We start from the raw sequence: 24,716 nt of genomic DNA, 5'->3' as shown, positions 1-24,716 counted from the left end.
GCACAGTGTGGACACAGACTCCTGCTGCCTGCATATCAAGATGTAAAACTCTAAGCTTTTTCTCCAGCACCAAGTCTGCCTGCATGCCACCATGATGATAATGGACTAAACTTCTGAAACTGTAAGCCACCCCAATTAAATGTTTTCCTTTATAAGAGTTGCTGTGGCCAGGTGTGGTGGCACATGCCTTTAATCTTAGCACTCAGGAGGCAGAGGGAGATGGATCTCTGTGAGTTCAAGAGCTACACAGAGAAACTCTATCTCAAACCCCCCAAAAAAAGTTGCTGTGATCATGGTGTCTCTTCACAGCAACAGAAACCCTAAGACACACCCACCCCAAGTGCTGAGATTAGAGTGCACCACCATATACACCTAATTTTCCTATTGAGACAGGATTTCACTATGTAGCTCAGAGAGATCTGCCTGCCTTTGCCTCCCATGCTTGACTTTAATTTTTTTTTCTTTTTAGTCTCTCACTCAGTATCCCAGGCCAACCTTGAACATGTGACAATATTCCTGCTTCAGCCTCCCTAGTGCTGGGATCACAGGTGTGTACTACCATGTCTGACTTCACTTGAGGTTTTAAAGCTAGTTTATTAGTCTTGTTGTGCCGCCATTATGAATCTCTACTCCTGCCACACTGTTATGGGGCTTAAAGTTAATAATGGAAGTCTCAAGTGGCCAGAGCACAGTGAAATCCCTATGTCCATCTACTTAAATGATCTCATTGTATCCAGCCTCAAGGGTCCTATTTTCTTGTCCAGCAAGGTACTTCCCATCTGCATTCCTACACAGAAGACAGAGGTATAGTGGCATAACACAAATATTTTATTACTCTAAAAACATGAAAACCCAGACCTCAGGACATAGGGAATGTCAAGGCAAAAAGGTTAGAGAAGTGGGTAAGCCCTGACATTGGGGGGTTCACAGTCAGGTCTTGGGGGCCCTTTTTCTGCAATCTAGCAGAAACATCTAGTTAAGTTTAGCTAGGCTTGAATCCTGGCCAAGACTTGCTCTTGTCTGGAGACCACCCAAGGACAAATGACCTGGCTGACAGCCATCCCTAAGGAGATTGTGAGAAGTTCCTGGGAAAATGTAGGCAAGTGGTAGTCCATCCAAGGGGCCATTTGGGTCCCCTTTCTGCATCTATGGCCAGGACACCTATTCTCCTACCAGTTTCACAACTGCCTGCTTTGCTCCCTTCCAATGCTAGCCCCTGAGAGATGTGAGAAGGAAGCTAGCCCCTGCCTAAGAGTCTTCCTCCCTTCTCTGCCAAGTGTGAGGGACAGCCAAGGCTCTTCTTTTAGCCCAGGAGACCCAGAGGAGCCAGATGCTTGAAGATAAGAAAGGGTATCCAGGCCAAGCAATGGTGGCACACACCTTTAATCCTAGCACTTGGGAGGCACAGGCAGATGGATCGCTATGAGTTCAAGGCCAACCAGGTCTACAGAGTAAGTTCCAGGAGAGCCAGGGCTACATAGAGAAACCCTGTCTCAAAACAAAACAAAAGAGTATCCAGCAGGGATTACGAGCCAATCTATCTGAGTTAAAAGCATCAGTTCATCTTCCAGCCTCAGTTTTGTGCAGGGAAGAATCTCAAAGGCAGTACAGAGCCAAGCAGGGTTGGGCAGGGTCCTGCACCACCACTTCTCAAACCCTGGAGGATCCAGTGCTCCCTCGGCTAAGGACTTCAGGGCACAGATTGGGCAGGCAAAACCTATCTTCCGGGCTGGAAATGGTTGTGGAGCTGTTCCGCCTGCATCTTCAGCCGCTGGAATTCCTCTTGAATGAAGTCTGTGAGGGCTTTCCGAATCTCCACCTGAGAGCAAGGATGGTGCTGGCCTGCACTCCCCAGGGACCATGGCTGAGGTACCCTGGGAGTCTGAGGGGCTGGGAAGGCCAAGGACAGCTAGGGGACCTTGGGTGGAAACTCACAGCTGACTTGTTTTCTGCCCGGAGCCGCTCAAGCACAGGGAGTGCACTAAAGGGCTTCCCGATCAGCACGGTGATTTTCTGTAAGGAGGCAGGCCATCAAGGATGACAAGGAGTCTATAGTTCCAGCTCAAACAATGTGAGGAGTCAGAGCCCTGCCCTGCCCAATGGGCTTGGTGCTCCTGAAAGCCACTGTCTCTCTCTTCAAAACAGGTAGCTGGGCTTGGTGATATCCAAGAGACAGCCTAATCCTAGGATCCATCCTATCAAGGACCTGTCCTGCCCCACCTTGTCCCCGACCTGATTTTCAATTCCTATTCTAAAGGCCTTGCTTCCAGAAAAGCCCCACCTAGCCCCCCACTACATGCTTATGTTCAGCAAATAACCAATCCTTTATAGTATGGGCTAGGAGACACAGGGCAGATAGCAGGCAAGTAGATAGATAAGAATCAGCAGTGCCTACCCACCTGTCCAAATCGGGGAAAGTAGGGTGGGCTATTAGGGAGGACATCATTCATTCCTGTAGCACAGTGGATAGAAAGCCAGCCATTGGGAGAAGCAGTGTACAAGGGTACCAGAGAGAGCCCCAGGCACTTCTCTCAGCCATCCAACCCACAATCCCCTTAAAAACATCTAAGGAAGTCCCTCCCTACCCCCAGCCCCTGGCTCACCAACATGCCATAGTGGCAGGATGATGGGGTTTAGATGACACTCAGCAATCAGCCGTCCAATTCCTACTTAGGAGAGAGGCAGAAATACTGGCACAAGTTGAGCCAAGCTTCCGTGCCAATCTCTGGCCAATGTCACTTCTACTGTCTCTCAGTTAAAGACTAGTCCTTGACTCACCATCTGTCCCCTTCCCACTGCTCCTGATACACCCACCAGAGAGGGGAATGAAGCCAGGGATCCACAGGGCCATCTTTGGATGGGGAACTTGGCTGTGTCAGCTTGACCAGCAACACTTACCCCATTTGAAGCGCAGGAACTCAGAACTCATGTTTACTTTCCCTAGTGAAAGAATAGAGACAAGGCTTGGAACCTGAAAACATGCATGCTGCAGGACCCTGACCAAGCACCCAACTGACCTTCTGGAAAGATGTGTACCCAGTCCCCATGGTTAAGCTTCTCCAAAATGAAGTCCATTCCTTTCTGGTAGACACCATCTCCTGCAGAGAAAGGTCTGTTCTCTTTGATTCATTCTCTGGGAAAGATATCAAGCTCTCCAAACCTCAGTGAAGTAGATTCACACATTAAGGCCCACTCCTGATCCATCCTCATTAGGACAGAGGCAACAGTTTATAGGATCATCCATAGACACCTCCAATAACTATTTCCAGAGCCTGTTCCTCCCTGCTACCCTGACCCTTCACATTTTTGGTTTGACCACATCCTCCTCTCAAGATGGGCATGGTGGCTCATGCCTACAATCCCAGCACTTGGGAGGCTGAGGCAGGAGAGCTGCTGTGAGTTTGAGGTCAGGATGGGCCACAGAGTAAAATCCTGTATCAAAACAAAACAATGTCCTCTCAACCTCTTAGTGCCTCTCATGTGCAAATAGCACCTTCCTTTTCTTTTTTGAGACAGATATTACTGTGTTACCCAAGCTTGCCTCAAACTTATGGTAATCCTCTTGCCTCAGCTTTCCTGGTGCTGGAATTACAGGTATACATCAAGACATCTGGCTAGACAGTATCTCTTACTGAAATGATAACCATGGCAAGTCCTCCACCTCCCTCTGCCCCTATGGCCTGCCCTGCTAGAACCTGCCTCCACAACACACACCCATTGCTGGCTCCAGATCAGCTCCAGAGCCTCTCTACTCTTTGGATGCCACTACTTTGACCTTCCTTGAGGTTTCTGGGCCAAGGGAGAACAGTTCAGTAAACAGAAAACACAAAAGAGACTGGGAAACTTGGAAGGATCGATCAGTATTTCAAGGCCAGCCTGGGTTATATGAGACCATGTCTCAAAAAAGAAAAAAAAAGATGGAAAAACAAACTGAAAATAGGAGTCAAGCTGCCCTGAGGCTAGTAAAACCTTAGAGATATTCTGAGATGATCACACTGGATTAAGGAAAGGCAACAAGACAAACCTAGATCATCCAGGTAGCCCAGCTATCAGCCACACTATAGATGTAGAGGCCTAACACCTCTTGCTGGCTAGCAACCTTGAGTCACCTGGATATAGTAAGACTCTCCACAACAGTGGAAGAATAATCATAGGGTGGACAGAACCAGGAAAGGGAAGGGAGGAGGCTAAAGGAATGGGTAAATATCCTAATCTTATAAAATGGGGCAGAGGGGGATATTTCACAGGAGACAGAACAATATTGGGGCTATCTCAGGTCAGTACATTAAGAATTGCCTTTCTGCCGGGCGGTGGTGGCGCACATCTTTAATCCCAGCACTTGGGAGGCAGAGGCAGGTGGATCTCTGTGAGTTCGAGGCCAGCCTGGTCTACAGAGTGAGTTCCAGGACAGCCAGGGCTACACAGAGAAACCCTGTCTGTTTGGGGCGGGGGGAAGGAATACCTTTCCACGGTTCTCTGTAAGCCTGCTATCTGGAAGATGTGGTTAGGGGTTCAGGAGTCTCAGCTCAACCTCAACAGGTACCTGATCTGGCAGCTCACTCAAGGGCCACAAGTGGGAATGATTTCAGGGAACAGAATGAGACACAGGTTCCTTGCTTGGGATGGCAGTACATAGCAAGGGTGGTCACTAAAGGTGTTTGCTCCTCTAGCAAAACCCACTGGTATATACACTCTGAGCTTGAAATTGGGAAGTAAAAAGGATAACAGCACCTCACACTTTATAGCTTTTGCAAATGCTATTTCTACTTGTGTAAAATCACTTCAGTGCTTAAAGGTCAACCTACAAAGTCTTAGGCTTAGAGAAAAATGGTTTGTTTGTTTTAACACAGAAACAGTATCGCAAGCTCTGTTTCAGTCGCATGTAATTAAATCTTTGCTGTCCTTGAAATTAATGTTTCATTTTCTAGTTTTTGTTTTATAATTTTTACAATGCTGGGGATAGAACTCAGGGCTCTGTGCCAGCTACGCACAAACTGTACCATTGAGCCACACCTCCAGCCCTCAATTTCTTTGTATGTGTGTATGTGGGCACACACTTGTGTACACACACGGGCTTTTTTTGAGACAGGTCTCAGTCTCCAGCCCAAGCTGATCTCAAACTCATGGTAAATCACCTATTTTCACCTCCCAAATACAGGACTACAGGCACAGGCCACCATACCTAGCTTTTTTTGTTTGTTTTTGTTTCTTTTGAGACAGAGTTTCTCTTCATAGCCCTGGCTATCTTGGAACTAGTGCTATAGACCAGGATAGCCTCAAACTCAGAGACATCATGCCCATCTCAGATCCTGTTTTTAACTGAAATAAAATCTAGGTACAGGCCAGGCAGTGGTGGCGCACACCTTTAATCCCAACCCTCGGAAGGCAGAGGCAGGCGGATCTTTGTGAGTTCAAGGCCAGCCTGGTCTACAGAGCGAGATCCAGGAAAGGCGCAAAGCTACACAGAGAAACCCTGTCTCGAAAAACCAAAAAAAAATAAAAATAAAAAATAAAAAAATCTAGGTATAGATAAAAAAGAATGAACAGAACTGGGAATATAACTCAGAGGTACAGTATACGCCTAGAATGCAGAAGTCTCTATGTTCTGTCCCCCAAACTGAAAACAAAAGAAAAAGAATAAAAACAGACACATACACACAAGACTTTTGAGCTTGCTGAGGAGAGGCGCTTAGAGTCAGGGACAGGTGTAAATTATTAGAATGCTGACATATCAGAGCAGGACCTAAGAGAAAATGCCACTGTCATTCAGCAAGATGATGTAGTCTCTGCTGGAATGCTTAGAAAGATGAAAATACAACTTTCCCTCCTTCAGAAATTTTCTACCTTTCTCTTCTCTTCTCTAGCACCTAGTACATGCCCCCCCCTCCCTTTTGGAATGTTTTTTTTTGTTTTTGTTTTTCGAGACAAACTTTTTCTGTAGCTCTGGCTGTTCTGGAACTTGCTTTGTAGACCAGGTTGGCCTCAAACTCACAGAGATGCAATTGCCTCTGCCTCCTAAGTGCTGGGATTAAAGGCGTGTGCCTCTACCCCTCAGCTTATTTGCCCATTTTTAGACTTTTTTCTTTCACTCTTTGCTTAAAAAGAAATCTGCTTCCCCAGAGGAAAGGGAAATGTGGATCTGAATCCTAAATTTGTCCAAGGTCAGTGTATGACCTTGGACTTCTGAACTCTGTCTTGAGAATCTGAGCCCTATCTAGAGAACTTCTAGGGGTTTGTGAAAAGTACTGAGTGATCATTCAATCCCAGGCTCCTCACCCCACCAGTCTGTTTGTTCTCACAGAAACAAACCCTCTGGCCTTCTTCTATACATGTACCCCACTGCCACCATAAAGTGATGGTACCACACTCCTCTCCCTGAGAGGAATAGTAGATACAGGGGGGATGGCAAATAAAGCTTCCTTGAATTCTCATGTGAGTTCTGGACAATCCTCAGGCAGCTGCAGAGGATCTAAGAGGCCATCCTTCTCCCTACCCTCTGCCACCTATACTGTTATGTCATGGCTCTCCTAAATCCTTCTAAGACAGAGACACTACCACCAGCTTCCTTACCCCCAATGGAGGCCTGGACATGCCTCTCAAGAGGAGCAGCTCACCTCGACACACAGGCACACATTTGCCCAAGCTGAAGAAATGAGAGTGCAGCTCCTTGGTGAAGCAGATGTCTGCAGCTGCAGGGGTCCTAGAGCAGCAACAGACCCAGTCATCCCTGCCTTCAAGACTTCCTAGTCCTTGTCCCTAACTCCCCCCACCCAGTACAACACCTGCCATCATTATCATGCAGAATGAAGCTCAAGAGAAGGGTCTATGGGGCCCCACCCATGCCCTTCCTCGACTGATGGATGCCACCTCCTGAACAGAGGAGGAAGGCAAATCTGGGCAGAAATGGGTGGACCACTTTAAGGGGCCTATTGCTCCTCACCAACGCATCAACTTCAGGTTCCAGATGTGGCGGAGTTTCAGGATTCCTAGGAAAAAGGAAAGCCCTTGATTTGACATAGCCACTTCCACATTCCTTCTAAATTTCTGATATCCTGTTCAAACAACATTCCCTGGAGGAATCCTAAGAGGAACACAAAACTTCCAACAGCTAGGCAGTATATCCCACAAATAATGCCATAGTTTTCCTGAGAGACTGGTGAGAAGTGAATCTACTCTGTCTTTGGCTGGGGCCTGTTCCTGTTTTTCCTTCCTGAACCCAAGTACACTGACACAGTACCCCATAGATGAGGGTCATCCATGCAGGATTGGTGGTTGGAGACGGTGATAAGGGGTGTGGCAGGGCCTCGGTTCTCAATGAGCTCATACAACACTTCTTTGTTGTGCACGGTGAGTTGGTTCATGTACTCTGAGAAGAGAAGTCAGGCTCAAGCTCTTGCTCATCTCCACCTGCCGCCAAAGAGACCCTGTCACACCCCCAGTACCCAAACCAAAATCAAACTCTGGCCAGGCTGGGAGCCTGTGACAGACTCTGCCTTGGCCTTTGGCCACTCACTGGTCCAGAAGCAGCTGTAGGTGCCCACCAGGCCCATGACGACGCTGCTGGCTATGGTCCAGGTGAGCCGGGGCACCGCGGGGAACGGCCACTTCACGTGGAGGGGCATCTCCTCCGGTCCCGACCCTGCTGCCCGGAGCTCCTCCTGCCCCGGGGCCAGCCCGTGTCCTCCACCGCTCAGGAGAGAGATCTCAGACACACTAGCAGGGGACTAGACTAGACTAAGGTCAGACTAGCAGGGGGCTAGACTAAGGTCACCTAGTGGAGCAGCTCAGAGCCGCTATGGCCAGGAGCCAGGGTTGCTGTGGGGAGCCATACGCACTAAGAGAGCTTGCCTTGGGGGCCTCAGGGTCCGCGTACCCGCCGGAAAAGGCTCCCCGCCTGTTGTCGCAAAACACGCCTAGGTCGCTTGACGGCTGCCGGGGGCAGGTCTACGCCAGTCTCGCCCCGCCTCCTTCCCGTCAAAGTCTTGGCTAGAGACCGCCGGAAGCTACGAATCTCTTTGGTTCCTTAATTCTAGTGTCTATAGATGACATGAGCTGCGCAGCACCATTACCTGAAGCCACTCAAGGCCTAGGCTGGCGGAACCCTTTTACTTATTATCTCTCCCTTTCCCTCCCCCACCCAGTGTGAATCCGGTTATACACGTTTCTGAAGGCGCATGCAGAGGCAAGAAAAGGGCATTGAGTGTCCGCGTCCATCATTCTGTGCCATCATTTAGACGCAAGGTCTATTATTGAGACTGGAGTCACATTTTTCGCCTAGGTTGGCGTCCAGGAAGCCTCAGAGATTATCTTTTATTGGCCCCCTCCATTTAAAACAATATAGTCTCATGCAGCCCACACTAACCTCAAACTCACTATGTAACCCTAGGCTGGCCTTGAAGTCACAACAATCTCCTGCCTCCGTCTCTCAAGTGCTGGTATTATGTGGGCATCACAAGAGGCTTTTTTTTTTTTTGAGAGGGGGGGATTTACTGTGATCCCTGATTAGTCTGGAACTTAATATATAGACCCAAACTCACAGCGATACCTGCCTTCCAAATGCTGAGATTAAAGGCATATGCCACCACCACATCCTGGTATTGTTTTAAAACTCAGTTTTATTGATTGTACTGTAGTATTTCCCCCAGTAAGCTGGCGGGTGGAGCGTGAGGGGGGTGTTATCTCCACAATAAAGTCCTTGCCTAGCATTCATGAGGTAGCAAAAGTAACAAATTTCTGCCCATGAGACGTTTTTCTAAGCTGCCACTCCATAGTCATCCAGTGGGGACCTGAAAGGATTCAGTCGCCAGTCGCGCTGCCTATCCTGTGCAGAAGGTCCATTGCTTTGGGTTTTCTGAGCAGTCACGTTGGCAAACATAATTTAGGAGGGCCTGAGAACCTGGAGAAAAGACTGTCTTTGTTTTGCTTCCTGCTTCGAGGAAGGTGCCAGAGAATGAGTGAGCAAACCTACTCACCTTGGTCCCTGGGTCCAGATAACTGCTCAATGATGGGCCACTGCTCGTCGGCGCGGGTAGCACCAACCATACTCAGGTCCCCAAAGTGCTGTCCGCTATGAAGAGACACCACCCATTTTGGGCGGGGAGGGTGGGCAGGTGGCCAATTCCCAGGCGCCGCCTCCTGGGCAGAGGGGCGGAGCCCAGCCCTGCTTGTTGGGACAAGCGATCTGGCTGTGGGGACGGCCATTTGGGTGGGTCTGGAAGTGGTCTTCCTCTTTTCCCCACTCCAAGTCCTTACCCTGGCTGGCGCTGCGATTCCGTGAAGTGTTTCAATCGGTTCAAGGCTGAGGTAGGAGTGCGGCCAAGTAGGTCTGCCGAGGTATGAGAATCCTGAGGGCTAGGGAAAGGGAGGAGGTTGCTCTCTACCTGGGGAGGGGCTTAAGAGGGGAAGGGAACTTTGATCCAGAAGTAAGGCTAGCTTTGGAAGATTAGGATGGGCATTGAGCTGAGGCCAGGAACCATCATTCTTTGTGGTTCTTTCCCAGAGTTCTAGTGGTCTCAGTCTCCAAATGTAGTTTGGCCAGTGCAGAGCTGCACCAATGCTCACATGTATCCCAGAATAGAAACCAGTGCAAAGAGACGAAAATAAGCATGAATGACAGAGCAGATGGCCAGAAAGAAACAAATATCAAGGCCAGCCAGGAAGACACTAACAGAAACACTGAGATGGGCAGAACCGGGATGATAGAACAAGATACACAGGAAGAAACTAACAGAGAGGAGAAAGTAACAGAGTGACTGAGAAAGCAAGCAGACAGTAGCAGAGGGCCTCATGCTTCAGAATGTGACATGGACAGGGAGTACAGTAAAGGGTGTGCCCAAAAGATATGGTAAGGCAGAGCTGACTCTGAGACAAAGATAAACCTGAGACAGATGCTCAAAGAGGGGCTCCAGGAGCACCCAGTAAAGTTGAGGCCAGCCTGGGACTATGTAATGAATTACAGATCAGCCTTGGTTATAAATTGAGGCCTGTATATGAAACAAGCAAAAATGAAAAAAGAAAGAAAAGGGGAAAAGGAAAGCACATAACATGTCACAAATAGAAAGAGAGATGGTATGGTATAATGACTCAGCAGATAAGGACAATTGCTGTCAAATTAGATGGCCTGAGTTTGATGCCTGGAACCCACATGGTGGAAGAAAAAAACAGACTCCACATAGAAGCATGCACACATGCATACATACACCAACACACGCAAATACATGTTTTAAAAAAGAAAAAAGGTTTAAGAAGAAGAAAGAAATGCCTGAAGAGGTTCATCTTTTATTTTCTAATATGGATAGGACCAACTGAACCTTCCTGAATCTGGGACTATCTCTGTCCTAGCTAGGAAGTGGGCCTATGTGGAAAATGGTACACAGCAGTTTATTTATTTATTTATTTTTATATATTTCAAGACAGGGTTTCTCTGTGTATCCCTGGCTGCCTAGAACTCATTCTGTAGACAAGGCCCGCCTAGAACTCTGAGATCCGCCTGCCTCTACCTCCTGAGTGTTGAGATTAAAGGCATATGCCACCACCGCCCAGCTACTTCTCGACATTTCAAGGAAGTAGATTAAAAGAATGAAGTCAAACCCTTATGCACTGTTAGTAGGAATGTAAAATGGCACAACAGCTGTGAAAAGCAGTTTGGTGTTCCTTAAAAATTAAAAATAAAACTGTCATATGAATCAGCAGTTCTGCTTTAGGAAATTGAGATACTTGCTTTACTCAAAATGGCTGAGCTGGAGGTTCAGATGATATAGTGCTTGCCTACTTATGAGGCTTACCTAATATAGCTTACATAGTATAGTCTTCCCAACATAGCCAACATATGAGGCCCTGGGTTCTAGCCCCAGCACTGTATAAGCCAAGCTTGGTGGTATACACCTGTAATTCCAGTGTGGGTGAGGTAAAGGCAGGAAAATCAGAAGTTCAAGTTCAGTTTACCCCCCAAAACCAAGCAAACAAACAAAACACTATGGGGTTAGGGATATAGCTCAGTGGTAGAGCAGTTCCTTAGCATGTGTAAGGCTCCACCTTCAATCCTCAATAACCCACATAAAAAATTAAATAAGAGCCAGGCAATGGTGACACATGCCTTTAATCCTAGCACTCAAGAGGCAGAGGCAGGTTGAGCTATGTGAATTTGAGGCCAGCCTGGTCTACAGAGCAAGTTTCAGGATAGCCAAGACTATACAGAGAGACCCTGTCTCAAAAAACAAACAAGCAAACAAACAAATAAATAAAAGAATCCAAGTAGTGGATGTACCCCAATGCTGATGGACAAAGTGTGTCTGAGCATAGACTGGAATATTAATCATTCTTAATAAGGAAGATGGGACCAGGCAGTGGTAGTGCATGCCTTTAATCCCAGCACTCAGGAGGCATAGGCAGGCAGATCTCTGCGAGTTCGAGGCCAGCCTGGTCTACAAAGTGAGTTCCAGGACAGCCAGGACTGTTACACAGAGAAACCCTATCTCAGGGGAAAAAAAGAGTGTTTACTGTTCTTGCAGAGGACCTGAGTTTGGTTCCAAGTGCCTATAGGTTGCTCACAATCTCCTGTAACTCCAGCTTAAGAGGGAGCTGATGTGTCTGGGCTTTGAAGTTACCTGCCCTTACATGAACATATCCACATGCAGACACATACACATAATTGAAAGTGAAATATACCCTTTTTAAAATGGAAGAGAATTTCTAGACTGACAAGATGTGTCAGTGGGTAAAGGCACCTGTTGTGAAAGCCTAGTACCCTGAGTTTGATCACCAGAACCTACGTAAAGGTAGCAGAAAGGAGATGACTCCACAAAGTTGTTCCCTGAACACCACATATGAGCTATGGCACATGCCCACCAACCAACACACACAATAACAACAATAATTTAAAAAAATTAAAGCCAGGTCTAGAGCCAGGTGTGGTAGTGCACATCTTTAATCCCAGCACTCAGGAAGCAGAGGCAGTGGAATCTCTTTGAGTTGGAGGACAGCCTGGTCTACAGAATGGGGTCCAAGGCTGCATAGTGAAAACTTGTCTCAAAAAACCCAAAATAGCTAAATACTACTACTACTACTACTACTACTACTACTACTACTAATAATAATAATAATAATAATAATAATAATATAAAAATAAACTAGACAGTGGTGGTGCATGCCTTTAATCCCAGCACTCAGGAGGCAGAGGCAGGTGGATCTCTGTGAGTTCGAGGCCAACCTGGTCTATTTAGTGAGTTCCAGGACAGCCAGAGCTACACAGAGAAACCCTGTCTCAAACAAACAAACAAACAAATAAATAATAAATAAATACAAGACCAGGGCAGGAGAGGTGCTCAATAATTAATAGTGTATATTGCTCTTGCAGAGAACAAAAACAGCTCACAACTGCCTCTAACTTCAGCTCCAGGAAATTCAACTCTCTATGTGGCCTCCTTAGGCATCTGCATGTGCACTTACCCCCATAAACATATACATAACTAAAAATAATATTTTGTTATTTCTTGAGACAGAGTTTCTCTGTGTAACAGCCCTGGCTGTCCTGGAACTTGCTCTGTAGACCAGGCTGGCCTTAAACTCAGAGATTCACCTTCTTCTGCCACCCGAGTGCTGGGATGACATGCGCCATCACCTCCCTGCACTATCTTTTTTAATCATTGTGATTGTGGGTTTTTTTTCCTGAGTATCACAGAAGTTTATTTAGCAAAAAGTTTCATATAAAAATGTACATGACCCAATTCTATATCACAGTCAAAAGAGACCCTTTGGGGAGGGTTGTGGACTTCTCTGCTGAAAAGCCATTGTTTAGATGCTTTCCAAGTTTTCTAACAAGATGATACTGTTTCCTCATATGACCACTATTCCAATGTTGTTTGTTGTTCTGCTGCTCACTAGTTGTCATTTCTACACATTCATCAGTCTCAAGATTCATAAGGGGATCAAAGCCCTGCAGTATCCAAGTACTGGGAGTGTAGGTATATGGCACCAAACCTGGAAAGCCTCTCTCTCTCTCTCTCTCTCTCTCTCTCTCTCTCTCTCTCTCTCTCTCTCCTCCCCTCCTCTCTCCTCTTCTCCCTCCTCTCCTCCCTCCTTCTTTTCAGTACTGAGGCTTGAACTCACAGTCTTTATCTTTCTAGGCACGGTAGAGAAGCACGCTGCCATTGAACAATTCCCCAGTCCTGAGACCCCGTCTTTCAAAAAACAAAAACAAGGGTAGGTGTGGTGGCATACTCCTATAATTCCAGCATCTGGGAGATGAAGGCAAGAAGATCACAAGTTTGAGGCCAGCTTGAGTTATATAATGATACTCTGCTTCAAAACACAAGCACAAGCCAGGCAGGCAGTGGTAGTGCACACCTTTGATTCCAGCACTCAGGAGGCAGAGACAGGCAGATCTGTGAGTTTGAGGCCAGCCTGGTCTACACAGTGAGTTCCAGAACAGCCAGGGCTACACAGAGAAACACTGTCTCAAAAAACCAAAAAAAAAAAAAAGAGAATGAGTCATTCAGGCATCATGGTGTACTCATGTAACCCCAGCACTCAGGAGACTGAGGCAGGAGGATTGCTCCAAGTTTTGGACAAGCCTGTGCTACAGAGCAAGATTGTGGTTCAAAAAATAGTCATAGGGCCTGGGGACAGTCAGTAAAGCATCCATATAAAAAACCAGGCATGAGCCAGGTCACGGTGGCACATGCCTTTAATCCTAGCACTCGGGAGGCAGAGCCAGGTGGATCTCTGAGTTCGACGCTAGCCTGGTCTACAGAGAGAGATCCAGGACAGGCACCAAAACTACATGGAGAAAACTTGTCTGGAAAAAAAAAGCAAAAACAAAACAAAACAAACAAACAAACAACAGCAACAACAAAAAGAAACAGGCATGGTGAAATGCTCTTGTAATCCCAGCACTGGGAAAGCAGGGATAAGCAGATCCCTAGGGCTTAATAGCTGGCCAAATAACCTAGCCTAATTGGTGAGTTCCAATCCCATGAGAGTCTGACTCAAAAAGCAGGTGTATAGCTCTTGAGGAATAACATCTGAGATTGACCTCTGACCTCCAAAAATACACACACATATATGCATATGCACTCACATGCACCCATATACTCACCCCCCACTCATGTACAATGCACATATCATTAAAAAGTAGGATGAAAGACAAATTTAGAGACAAATAAACTTTGTTGCTGGGGCCGACCCTCTGTGAACCCCTGGCCTCAGTTTTGGCAAAGAAGTTAGTTATATTTATTGAGTACACAATTTCAATTGAGGAAGATGAAGATACTCTGCAGATCTAGGCTGGTAATAGTACATTGTGCTTGTGTCCCTGGCTACTGGACTAAGTCCTTAAAAGATTTTATTCTATCCAGGACAGGCACCAAAACTACACAGAGAAACCCTGTCTCAAAAAAAACAAAAACAAAACAAAACAAAAACAAAAACAAAAAAATGTTTAAAATGCTTTATTCCTTGTACATATCTGCCACTATTTAACTTCAGTGATAACTTCTTGTCCATAAATTTTTTCAGCTCCAAAGGGTGGGCCTTGCTCATAGTGATTGTGCTTATGGTTTGTTTGTTTTTGTTTTTTTGAGACAGGGTTTCTCTGTATAGTCTTGGCTATCATGGAACTCTCTCTGTAGACCAGGCTGGCCTCAAACTCAGAGATCCGACTGCTTTCTGCCTCCTGAGTGCTGGAATCAAAGGTGTGCACTACCACTGCCTGCCTGGCTTGTGCTTGTGTTTTGAAGCAGAGTATCATTTTAAAACTCAAGCTGGCCTCAAACTTGTGATCTTCTTGCCTTCATCTCCCAGATGCTGGAATTATAGGAGTATGCCACCACACCTACCCTTGTTTTTGTTTTTTGAAAGATGGGGTCTTGCCGGGCGGTGGTGGCGCACGCCTTTAATCCCAGCACTCGGGAGGCAGAGCCAGGTGGATCTCTGTGAGTTCGAGGCCAGCCTGGTCTCCAAAGTGAGTTCCAGGAAAGGCGCAAAGCTACACAGAGAAACCCTGTCTCAAAAAAAACCAAAAAAAAAGAAAGAAAGATGGGGTCTCAGGACTGGGGAATTGCTCAATGGCAGCGTGCTTCTCTACCGTGCCTAGAAAGTTTTATGCCATGCCACATGTATCTTATCAGGTGGTCAAGCTTAGTGTACAGAAGTTGAAACACTTCCCAGGAAGAGATGCAAGAAACATTCAGGGCCAGCAGCAGGGAACACACCAATTAGCTGAGATCAGCTGCAGTGACAGTACACTCTGGACAACCTGGATTCCTTTGGAGGGCTCCTGATGCTACCACATACGGCCATGCAAGGTCTTGTTGTGGCTCTCCTGCTCATCCTCTTGGCTGGTGGGGCTGAAGCCTTTCGTATCTGTGCCTTCAATACCCAGAGACTGACACTGGCCAAGGTGGCGAAGGAGCCAGTGATGGATACCTTAGTTCAGGTAGGTTAAGTTCATTGTTGCAAATTATCTGTGCCCTTAAGGACCTTGACCAAAAGCCCTCAGCTTTGTCTGACCAGGGACATGCACTGAAAAGGGGGGACATCCGGAAATGTGAGTGCACAGATGTGAAAAGTGTCTTTCTTTACCAACCTCTTCCTCTAAAAAAATGGGCAAGGTATAATGGAATGATGCTCTTTATTTTCCTGGGTGCCTCCTAGTCCCACTGCTATCTGCAGCCACTCTGATGCCAGTCTTTACATATGTCAGCCCCTCCATAGTGACAGCTCTGAATTGAGCTGGTATCCCTCATTCCCTGCAGATCCTGACCCGATGTGATATCATGGTGCTTCAGGAGGTGGTGGATTCCTCTCAGAAAACTGTCTCCTTTCTGCTTCGAGAACTTAATAGGTAAAGAAAGGTTCTGTCAATCTAATCTGGGTTCCACCCAGAGCCTCAAGGGCCCTAACTCTGGGTTCTTTTTCTGGCAGATTTGATGGTTCCAGGAGTTACAGCTTCCTAAACAGCTCCCTGCTGGGGCGCAGCACATACAAGGAGAAGTATGTGTATATCTACCGGTGAGTATGGGGCTTGAAATCTATCCTCATAAAGACAATTCTAGCTGATCTTGGTGGTTTGAAGACCCAGCCAGTCTATTCAAGAGGCTAAATTAGGTAGAAAAATTGCTTGAGTCCATGAGTTCAAGACCAGCTGGGCAATAATGAAATGGATTTCTAAAAGACTCATGAAAGTTCTAGGTAGAGCTGGAGAGATGGTTCAGTGGTTTAAGAGCACTTGCTGCTCTTTCAGAGGACTAGGGTTTTATTCCCAGCACCCACACAATAGCACACAACCATCATTAACTTCAGTTCCAGGGGATCAGACACCCTCTTCTGGCCTCTGCAGACCCATGGTGTACAGAGACATACATGCAAGCAAAACACTCATACACATAAAATAAAAATAAATCTTAAAACAAAAACAAAAATAGTCCCAGAGGGCTGGAGGCATAACTCAGTGGTAGAGTATCCCTAGTGATAAACTCTTTTAAGCTAGAAGTGGTGGTCCATGCCTTTAATCCTAGCACTCAGAGGCAGAGACAGGTGGATCTCTGTGAGTTCAAGGACAGCCAGGACTACATAGTAGAGCGACCCTGTCTTAAAAAAAAAAGAAAGAAAAATAGGAAGAAGAAAGAAAAAAAGAAAAGAAACAGAAGTTCTAGTTCATGTGCCCATATGAAACTGGCAGAACAAGGAACCATGAATGTTCTTCCTTGAGCACTAGCTCTGTTGTTTTCACATAAATAAGACTTGGGTCCATTGCTTTCCACCCCTTGGTTTTCCCAGGTCTGACAAGACACAGGTTCTGAATGTCTACCAATACAATGACACAGATGACCTTTTTGCCCGAGAACCATTTGTGGCCCAGTTCACTCTCCCCAGCAAAAGTAAGAGGGGAAGAAAGGTGGGCCTAGTACATGGAAATAGGAGGGGAGGTATAGCTGGCTTTCCTGCGGGTTGGTTCCTAGGGGAAGCAGAAGTGGATGTGTATGAGAAGGGCTGGCAGCTGTGGCAGCCTCAGCTTCTTGGGCCTCACAGTTCTTCCTAGTGTGGTACTGGTTCCACTCCATACTACTCCCAAGGACGTAGAGAAGGAGCTGAATGCCCTATATGATGTGTTTCTGGATGTCTCCCAACGCTGGCAAAATGAGGTAGGGGTAATAGCTTGCAGAGGAGAGGGGATGGTGGGACTGCCCTCTGGCAAAGCCCAACCACTTGTTTCATCTTTAGGATGTAATCCTGCTTGGAGACTTCAATGCTGACTGTGCATCACTGACTAAAAAGCGTCTCAACAGCCTGCTACTGCGGACTGAGGCAGCTTTCCGCTGGGTGATTCCTGATGGGGAAGACACTACAGTGCGGACCAGCACCAACTGTACATACGACCGAATTGTGATGCATGGACAGGGCTGTCAGACACTGCTGAGGGCTGCAGCTCCCTTCAACTTCCCCAGGAGTTTTCAGCTGACTGAGGAAGAGGTAAAAGAAGCTAAGTTGGCACAAGGGCTACACAATGCTGAGGGCAGAATTGAGGTGAGTTAACAGGAAAGCCCCTCAGGCACTGACACTTCATCTTGTCCTGCCCCAGGCTCTCAGCATCAGTGACCATTATCCTGTGGAGGTGGAGCTGAGCCGGGCAGCTCCAAGTATCCAACCCTTAAGTCTGGCCATTCTGCTATCTCAGTTGGGTAGGTGGCTTGACACCTTTTATACCTGATGGCCATTGACTTGACTGGGACACTGCCATCTCCTGGAGCTGAAGCAAGACCTGAAGGACTTCAACTGCAACCTTCCTTTTCACGTAGGATTTCTGTTGCCTGCTATTCCAAGAGGAAAATAGGGCTGGCAGTGTTCTTGCCTATTAAATCCAATGCTCTGGGTTTGATTTCCGTTTGGAATAGACAGGACTTGTCAATGTATGCCACTCTACCTCAGGTAGTCAGAAGCAGAGACAAAGAAGTTCCAGGACTAGAAATGGGCTCAGGGATTTAGACTATACCTGCAGGAGACTTGTGCAACTGACAGGAAGAGCCAGACAGGAAGGGTATTGTATGCCAGGTAGCTTATTGAAAATGAGCTCACATAAAGAAAATAACACCCTGGAGACAGGCACTCACAACTAGCTTGCAAAAAGCTCTGGTAGATGTAAGAAATGTTCATAGCACCATAACTCCAGGTTTGCTTCAAAATTTTTAGATCTAAGTTATCTTGCTTCTCAAATGGTTAAACTATATGGGCTAATCTTGTTTCTGGGCCACATATCCATGGTATGATAAACTTGCTCTGTACTCATGTACTACATGGCTCTCTGCCAGGAATGTCAGGTTTAAAATATTCCAATAAAATCACCAATTTTAACTCTGTATGCTTAATTCACTAAACTGCCCTGCTTAACCAAACTATACAACCCCATGGTCTTAAGAATCAGATACAAATACATTAAGCAGACTGGATGTGAGATTTATTACTGAACATGATTTGGTAGGGTACAGGAGAACACTATGGAACCCCTCAGGAGTGCAGGGCTCGCCATTTGTCCAAGGGACCACGATTGGGGATATACTTGACCCCACAGCCATCAGGAATAAGGCGCTTCTCAGCAACCATGTCTTCAAATTCATCCGCATTAAACTTGGTGAAGCCCCATTTCTTTGAGATGTGGATCTAGAGGGAGACAGAAGAAAAATAACTTAGTGAAGAGGATCAGAGCAAGAAAGCAGAAGGGAACTTAATAATACCACCTACCTTCTGGCGGCCAGGGAACTTGAACTTGGCTCTACGAAGAGCCTCAATCACATGTTCCTTATTCTGAAGCTTGGTGCGGATAGACATGATGACCTGGCCAATGTGAACCCTGGCCACTGTGCCCTGGGGCTTCCCAAAGGCACCACGCATACCTGTCTGGAGCCTAGATTGGGAACAACATTGAGATCAGAGGCTTGAATAACTGCCAGAAAATTGTCTCCAAGGTCCCTTAGAGCAACCTATATAGGCAACAGGCTGCATACACTACCAAGGAAGCTGCTGTTTGCAACCATTGCACACCAGGCCCCCATGGGGAAAGGGACCTGGTCGGCTTAATTAGCTGCAAAAACAAACAAGCAAGCAAAAAAAAAAAAAACCAAAATAATCATGTGAGAGGCATTACTAGCTCTTCAAAAGCTACCCAACTATGTACTCCAGGCAGATGATTGTCATGGTCAGAAAAAGTATGAATAGCACAAGTTTTTCCCTTTACTTCAGGACCAGAGGCTGATAAGCCTTAGTTGTATGCTCATGCACCACACTAGTGTCCCATCATTGGACCCCTTTAGAATTGTACATGGGTCTTCTACAAGAGCCAAGTGCTCCTAGCCAGAGCTGAACCATCTTTCTAGCCCATCTCTGTCTTGACTGGTAAAACAAACACAACATTACAGGCCACAAATTATGGGAAAGGGTGAGAACTGCCAGTTTACCTGTCAGCCCCAGCACAGGACAACATCTTGTTGATTCGGATGACATGGAAAGGGTGGAGCCTCACTCGAATATGAAAGCCATCCTTGCCACAACTCTTTACCATGTATTTGTTGGCACAAATACGGGCAGCCTCCAGAGCTGAGTGGGAAGAAAAACAGCAGTGAAAACAGGATAGTGTAGAGGAAGGACTGGGATGGAGGTCATGTTAGTAGAAACCTCAGGTTAATGAAGTAGCTACTACCATGTACAGTGTACACAGGAAGAAATGTTGATCAACAAAGGGGATCTCACCTTCAGAAGAGAGCTGCTCATATTCATCTGACACCATGTGGCCACAAAGTGGGAATTCATCAACCTTTGCCTTCTTCCGTCCCAAGTCAAAGATGCGGATTTTAGCATCTGAAAAACACAAGTATTACGGTGCTAAATGCCTACGGAGTGAGAATCAGACAGCACCACGGATTCAGTTTGCAAGTTTGTCACTACTTACCAGGGACACCTCGGCAGAAGCGAGACTTTGGGTATGGCTTGTTCTTACAATACCGGTAACTGCAGGAGGAAGGAAAGTCAGGTGTGGTAAGTATGGCAACTAAACACAGCAAGCTTTAAGCAGTGAGAAAGGGAGGACAAGTCCAACTCTGAATTCCGTCTCCATTACTGTAAACTGACTCTAGGAAAACTAATTAAACAGGCTGCCATACAAAACTCATGAAACAGAAGCCAAGCACCAGTATCACCCCCTAATCAGAGTGGGGTGAGATAGCACAATTTTTCAAGACCTCTGAGCACGTGGACATAAAACCGTCCTCAGCCACGTGAAGAGAATATGGCGCCCCCTGCAGGGCATGCAGCTAGGTGGCGCCCACAACCGTTTGGCTGGCCCTTGGTGTCCGGTCGAAACCACAAAGCACAAGGGTCCGGAAATAGCATGGGAATCTTTGTGACAAGGTTTATTTGTGAGACAGAAGGTTGGATGCATACGCACATGCTTCTAGCTATACACAAGCGCTTTAAACTAGTCTTGGGTCAACCCACCCACAACCTTGAAAAAACAAAGCTCCCAGTAAAGTACTAAAAAAAAAAGAAACAAAAACCTCGGGTCAGTTTTCAGTTCTGGGTCGCTGAGTGACCGAGAGTCCACCCAAAAAAAATTTCTTTGGGAATAAATGCAATTATTCCTCCGTTTTTACAGTAGAAAAATAGTATGGCTTCAGCACTTACCAACGGGCAGGGCGGCGACCCATGATGACAATAGGATCGTCGGTGGCTGTAATGAAACGGTGAAAGTAAGAATACAGACACAGATTAAGTGTAAAAGTCCTAAAAAAAAAAAAAAAAAAAAAAAAAAAAAGACGAAAGCACCGAAAAACACCAAGGAAACGAACTCACTCACCGCGCCGGAGGAAAAGAGACGCTCCCACGCTTGCGCATGCCTTATATAGGCGGCCTATCTTCCAGCGTAGAAACCATAGAGTCCCAGCCACGGGGTGATGACGACGCTCTATCAGACTCCAGGATCATAGATGCAGTGGCGCTCTGCGCATGTGTACCAGGCCGGCCCGAAACATGCGCAGAGCGCTTTGGTGTCTGGACACGGGAATCGGAGCCGAGTGCTAGCGAATGAGGTTTCGACACATAGGCAGGAGACACCAGCTTCCGTCTGGCCATTTTGGGCGGGGAGCCCTTGACAGACTTCGCTGTAACTAATATTCTAACAGTATCCTAAGACTTGAAAAAGAGGAGTTTTTCTCAGTGGAACTGGGCGGCCATGCAGGTGTTTCTTAGTTTATGGGACTCCAGAATACTGGTTCAAGTTTTCCTCAAAGCTACAGGAAATGGCGCGAAAGTGCTATGCCAGGAACTCGGAGTTCCTTTGTCAGCAGGGAAGTTGGAGCCGGAGGTCCACCCACAACGCTTATACCTACACCGAAGAGCCCACAAAAAGCACCATGATAGGCGCTTGGTTTCAAGAGGCGGACAAAAAGCCTCCGTAGGCAATTGCGGTCGTCGTCACTATTTGGGTCCTCTCCACTCTAAACCCCCGGGAAAAGATAACCTACGTTCTCAATGAGATTGTATACTGGCAAAAACAGTGGCAACACCACTACTTCCATTTAGCCAAAGAGGAGGATCACAATGCCTTGGACCACGCCCCAATAGGGGCATTGAAGCTCCTTTACTCAAGGTTCCAAAAAAAAAAAAAACCAGGTGTAGCACACCCCTTCTTTTCACTAAGATGAGTTCAAAATGTACATCTGGGTATGTCTAGGAGAATTGGCAGTTAACCACTACTTTCCTATACAAAGTTACTATTCAGGGAGACAATAGAAGGAGAATATTGTTCTGACCCAGGAGCAAGTGTCTGGACATCAATCACTGAGACTCTTTGAATTCTTGGCCCTAGTGTCACCTGAGGGAGACATTTTAAGGACAGTACTGCAGAGAAATCCATTGGCTTTTCTATAGGTAAAGCTAGGGACAAGGAGACTTCCCTCCCTACAGTTCGTACTGTGCATCTCCCAGGTACACAGGTCCAGCTTGTTCCAACATGCTTAGGAGCCCCAGCCGCAGTAAAGAGTTAGTAGGTTTCTTCTGCCTTTCTTTGAAATTGCTTCCCTGGCGCTATCACCCAGTTCCTATAGGCTTCTGCACAGTAGTCCATCCCCACACATTGCCACCTATCTCCTGAAGACAGTTGTGTCCAGCCAGTTCTTTCCCTCATTGGTATTTGTGCAGTTGTGGAGGTTGCTGGAGGGGGATAAATGAGAATCTAGATTTATGTATGTATGTATGTATGTATGTATGTATGTATGTATGTATGTATTTATGTATTTATATATTTTTGAGACAGGGTCTCACTATTGCCTTGGCTGGCCTGACCAGGCTGCCATTAAACTCAAACTCAGACAGGTACCAGCTTCTGCGTCCACAGTACTGAATTTAAAGGCATGTGCCACCACACCCTGCCTGGACCTAGCATCTTACTGCTGTGGGAAGATATCATCTCCCAGAGTCACCCACAGGTACTCAAATCTTTCCCTTTTCCCTTGTCATTCTTATCCAGCTCCCTCTCAGCTTTCCTTGTTTTTGGCTCACTCAGGATGGACTGCCCTCTGATTCCCAACTGCTGTGTGACAGGTAACCCCAAGGTTAGTGCCTTCCACATGAATGGCACTTCTGTTCTCCAATATTTTATTTATGTTTTAGATTTATTTATTTTAAACATTTATGTATTTATTGTCTACAATATATTTTGGTCTCTTTTTCAATTAAACATTTTTTGAAACAAGATCTGTCACCCTGGCTTGCCTGAAACACACTATGTAGATCAGTCTAGCCTCCATCTCACAGAGATCCAAATGCCTGTTTCCAAAGTGTTGGGATTGAAGGCCTGTGCCACCACACCCAGTCATTTATTTTTATGTGTATGAGTGTTTTGCATGTATGCATGTAAGTGCACCACATGCATGTCTAAAGCTGGCAGAGGACAGAAGAAAGTGTCAGATCATCTGGAAATGGAGTTACTGACAGTTGTGAGCCCTCATGTGGGTGCTGGGAACTGACCTCAGGTTCTCTGCAAGACAACAGTGCTCTTACAACTGACTGTTCTCTTTAGCCATTAGATTTATTTTTGTATATGAATATTTTGTTTAACAGTGCCTGGCCCCTGCTTTGCAAATCTTTAACCCCAGGAGCACAGTCTCCCAGGGCCTTCCTTGCATGAATATGTTTGTGGTACATGAGATATTCTTTCAGCCAGGGTGCTGGGCTGAGTGTCCTTGGGCTCTTTGAGACACAGCCAAGCTCAAAATACACACAGACTCAGAGCTATCTGTTTGTTCTCTCTGTCTTCCTAGTGGATATGAGCCACCTTTCCCATGCTCTGATAGGAAGGTAAGGAGCAGGGTGACAGCAAGGAGCCAGACTTCCCTTGCCTGGGATAGTCTCAGAGAACCAGGGGAGGGGCTAGGTCTGCCTACTAATATTTACATGGCATCTTGGCCATGGGGTTCCTTTATGGGCCTCTCTGTAGATAGGTACATACAGCCGCCAGTTGGAACTTGACCCGTGTACCCATCCTGGCTTAGCAGCTGCTCCCTCCTACCCCACTGTTTCTCTCTAGGTTCCCAGTAGAGCTGTATGGGAGCATTATGGCCAGGGTCTCTCATACACCAGGGTCTCCAGAAGCTGATTCCAGTATGTCCCTGCCCACAAGTAGGACCCTAGGGCCTTTTGGAGACAGTGTGGCCACTCTTGGCACCTACACGCAGAGCCTCTCCAGCTGTCTCAAATCAAGTTCTACTGTCTGCACTTAATTTGGCCTGGAACTGCCTGTTGTGGGCTAGTGTTCTGCCCCTTGAGCTCTTCTCACTGACCATGGCAGCTGGGCCTCGGCATCCTCTCTAATCTGGGTGTGTAGAGAAAGGACACACACTGGCCCTCCATTGGGGGATGAGGAGAGGGCACGGAGGGTCACTGTCATACACTGCCTTGTCTCTGGTAGTCCTTGACAGGTACCATGACTCAAACTGGTGCCCTCTGCCTGCCTTCACCTACCAGTCTTGGGACCCTGGTTGATCCCCTCCTGCCACCCACCTGAGTCTCCCTGCCTCTCTTTCAGGCTCTGGCTGCCTGGCATATGCATGGGCATCTGCTCCTCCACAGATGTCTGCAGCGCTCGCCCCCACCCCCAACTGTCTGTGGCCTCTGTGGGTTATTCCCATGATCACCTGCTGCTTGGCCCCTCTGGTCTATTCCCACCCTGCCACCTTGGCCTGGGCCAGCCCTCTAGAAGCCCAAGGGATTACTGGTCAGTTCCTGGTGGGGTATGAGTGCTGTGGCCCCCCACTGCTGAGGGAAACACTACTGAAGGCATTGTCCCCCTTTCCTTATGGGGGTGGGGGTGGTTGAGCAGAGTGTCTGGGCTGTCAGGCTAAGGGAAGAGGAATGGTCGGCTGGGCCTGCCCCCTGCCTTGCCCTGCCCTGAGTCCAGCCTGAACTTGCAGTCTCTGGGCCCTGCTTTCAGCTGGAGCCAATCAGTCCCTGGTCCCCTTCTTGGTATCACTGGGTGGGAGGGAGATCAGGCTGTGGGAGGTGTATGGCCATGTGGCCTTGACCTCTTGGCCAACAGAGCCAGCGCATGGACTGTGTTGTGGTTGGGCAAATTCTAGGCCATGTGGTCTGGCTGACTTGCAGAGTCAGTCAGCTGAAGTGGCCACAACTGTGTACCCTGCCTGCCTCTTCCTGGTAGCCTGTGGGACCTCCTG

At 47.1% G+C, this 24,716-nt stretch overlaps 3 protein-coding genes and 1 non-coding gene across 16 annotated transcripts; 1 reads left to right on the top strand and 3 right to left on the bottom strand.

Moving 5' to 3' along the window:
- Positions 1 to 807: 807 nt before the first annotated feature.
- On the bottom strand, positions 808 to 9,082 carry Tafazzin (tafazzin, phospholipid-lysophospholipid transacylase). Of its 9 annotated transcripts, none has more exons than XM_052742479.1 (11): positions 8,973 to 9,075; positions 7,514 to 8,896; positions 7,238 to 7,366; positions 6,941 to 6,986; positions 6,615 to 6,700; positions 3,018 to 3,098; positions 2,899 to 2,940; positions 2,604 to 2,669; positions 2,400 to 2,452; positions 1,936 to 2,013; positions 808 to 1,819 (listed from the first exon to the last, which is right to left on the bottom strand). In XM_052742479.1, exons 2-11 carry the CDS (start codon positions 7,620 to 7,622, stop codon positions 1,718 to 1,720), a joined length of 792 nt encoding a protein of 263 aa, XP_052598439.1. In that variant the 5' UTR covers positions 7,623 to 8,896; positions 8,973 to 9,075; the 3' UTR covers positions 808 to 1,717. The 9 variants fall into 9 exon arrangements, with proteins under 9 accessions (XP_052598439.1, XP_052598446.1, XP_052598411.1 ...); XM_052742486.1 differs by having other exon boundaries at positions 2,604 to 2,666; positions 8,973 to 9,074; XM_052742451.1 differs by having other exon boundaries at positions 808 to 2,013; positions 8,973 to 9,082.
- On the top strand, positions 9,070 to 18,353 carry Dnase1l1 (deoxyribonuclease 1 like 1). Of its 5 annotated transcripts, none has more exons than XM_052742408.1 (8): positions 9,070 to 9,303; positions 15,380 to 15,433; positions 15,753 to 15,841; positions 15,922 to 16,008; positions 16,777 to 16,877; positions 17,029 to 17,141; positions 17,221 to 17,469; positions 17,579 to 18,353. In XM_052742408.1, the coding sequence occupies exons 1-8, from the start codon at positions 9,070 to 9,072 to the stop codon at positions 17,705 to 17,707; spliced, it is 1,056 nt and encodes a 351-aa protein (XP_052598368.1). In that variant the 3' UTR covers positions 17,708 to 18,353. The 5 variants fall into 5 exon arrangements, with proteins under 5 accessions (XP_052598368.1, XP_052598359.1, XP_052598387.1 ...); XM_052742399.1 differs by having other exon boundaries at positions 9,070 to 9,333; XM_052742427.1 differs by having other exon boundaries at positions 9,191 to 9,303; positions 15,126 to 15,433.
- A 76-nt stretch (positions 18,354 to 18,429) lies between these two features.
- On the bottom strand, positions 18,430 to 20,714 carry Rpl10 (ribosomal protein L10). Its single transcript, XM_052742538.1, has 6 exons — positions 20,671 to 20,714; positions 19,940 to 19,998; positions 19,741 to 19,848; positions 19,449 to 19,587; positions 18,736 to 18,898; positions 18,430 to 18,654 (listed from the first exon to the last, which is right to left on the bottom strand). The coding sequence occupies exons 1-6, from the start codon at positions 20,691 to 20,693 to the stop codon at positions 18,502 to 18,504; spliced, it is 645 nt and encodes a 214-aa protein (XP_052598498.1). The 5' UTR covers positions 20,694 to 20,714; the 3' UTR covers positions 18,430 to 18,501.
- LOC128118055 (small nucleolar RNA SNORA70) lies at positions 18,947 to 19,081 on the bottom strand. The gene has a single exon (XR_008220984.1). It is a non-coding gene; the product is annotated as a small nucleolar RNA SNORA70 (small nucleolar RNA).
- Positions 20,715 to 24,716: the final 4,002 nt, after the last annotated feature.

Source organism: Peromyscus californicus, unplaced genomic scaffold, assembly GCF_007827085.1.
Source record: "Peromyscus californicus insignis strain IS unplaced genomic scaffold, ASM782708v3 Scaffold_10__1_contigs__length_136768540, whole genome shotgun sequence".
Taxonomy (NCBI): Eukaryota; Metazoa; Chordata; class Mammalia; order Rodentia; family Cricetidae; genus Peromyscus; species Peromyscus californicus.
Note: the sequence above shows the minus strand (reverse complement) of the source record. Positions and strands in the feature narration are given on the sequence as shown.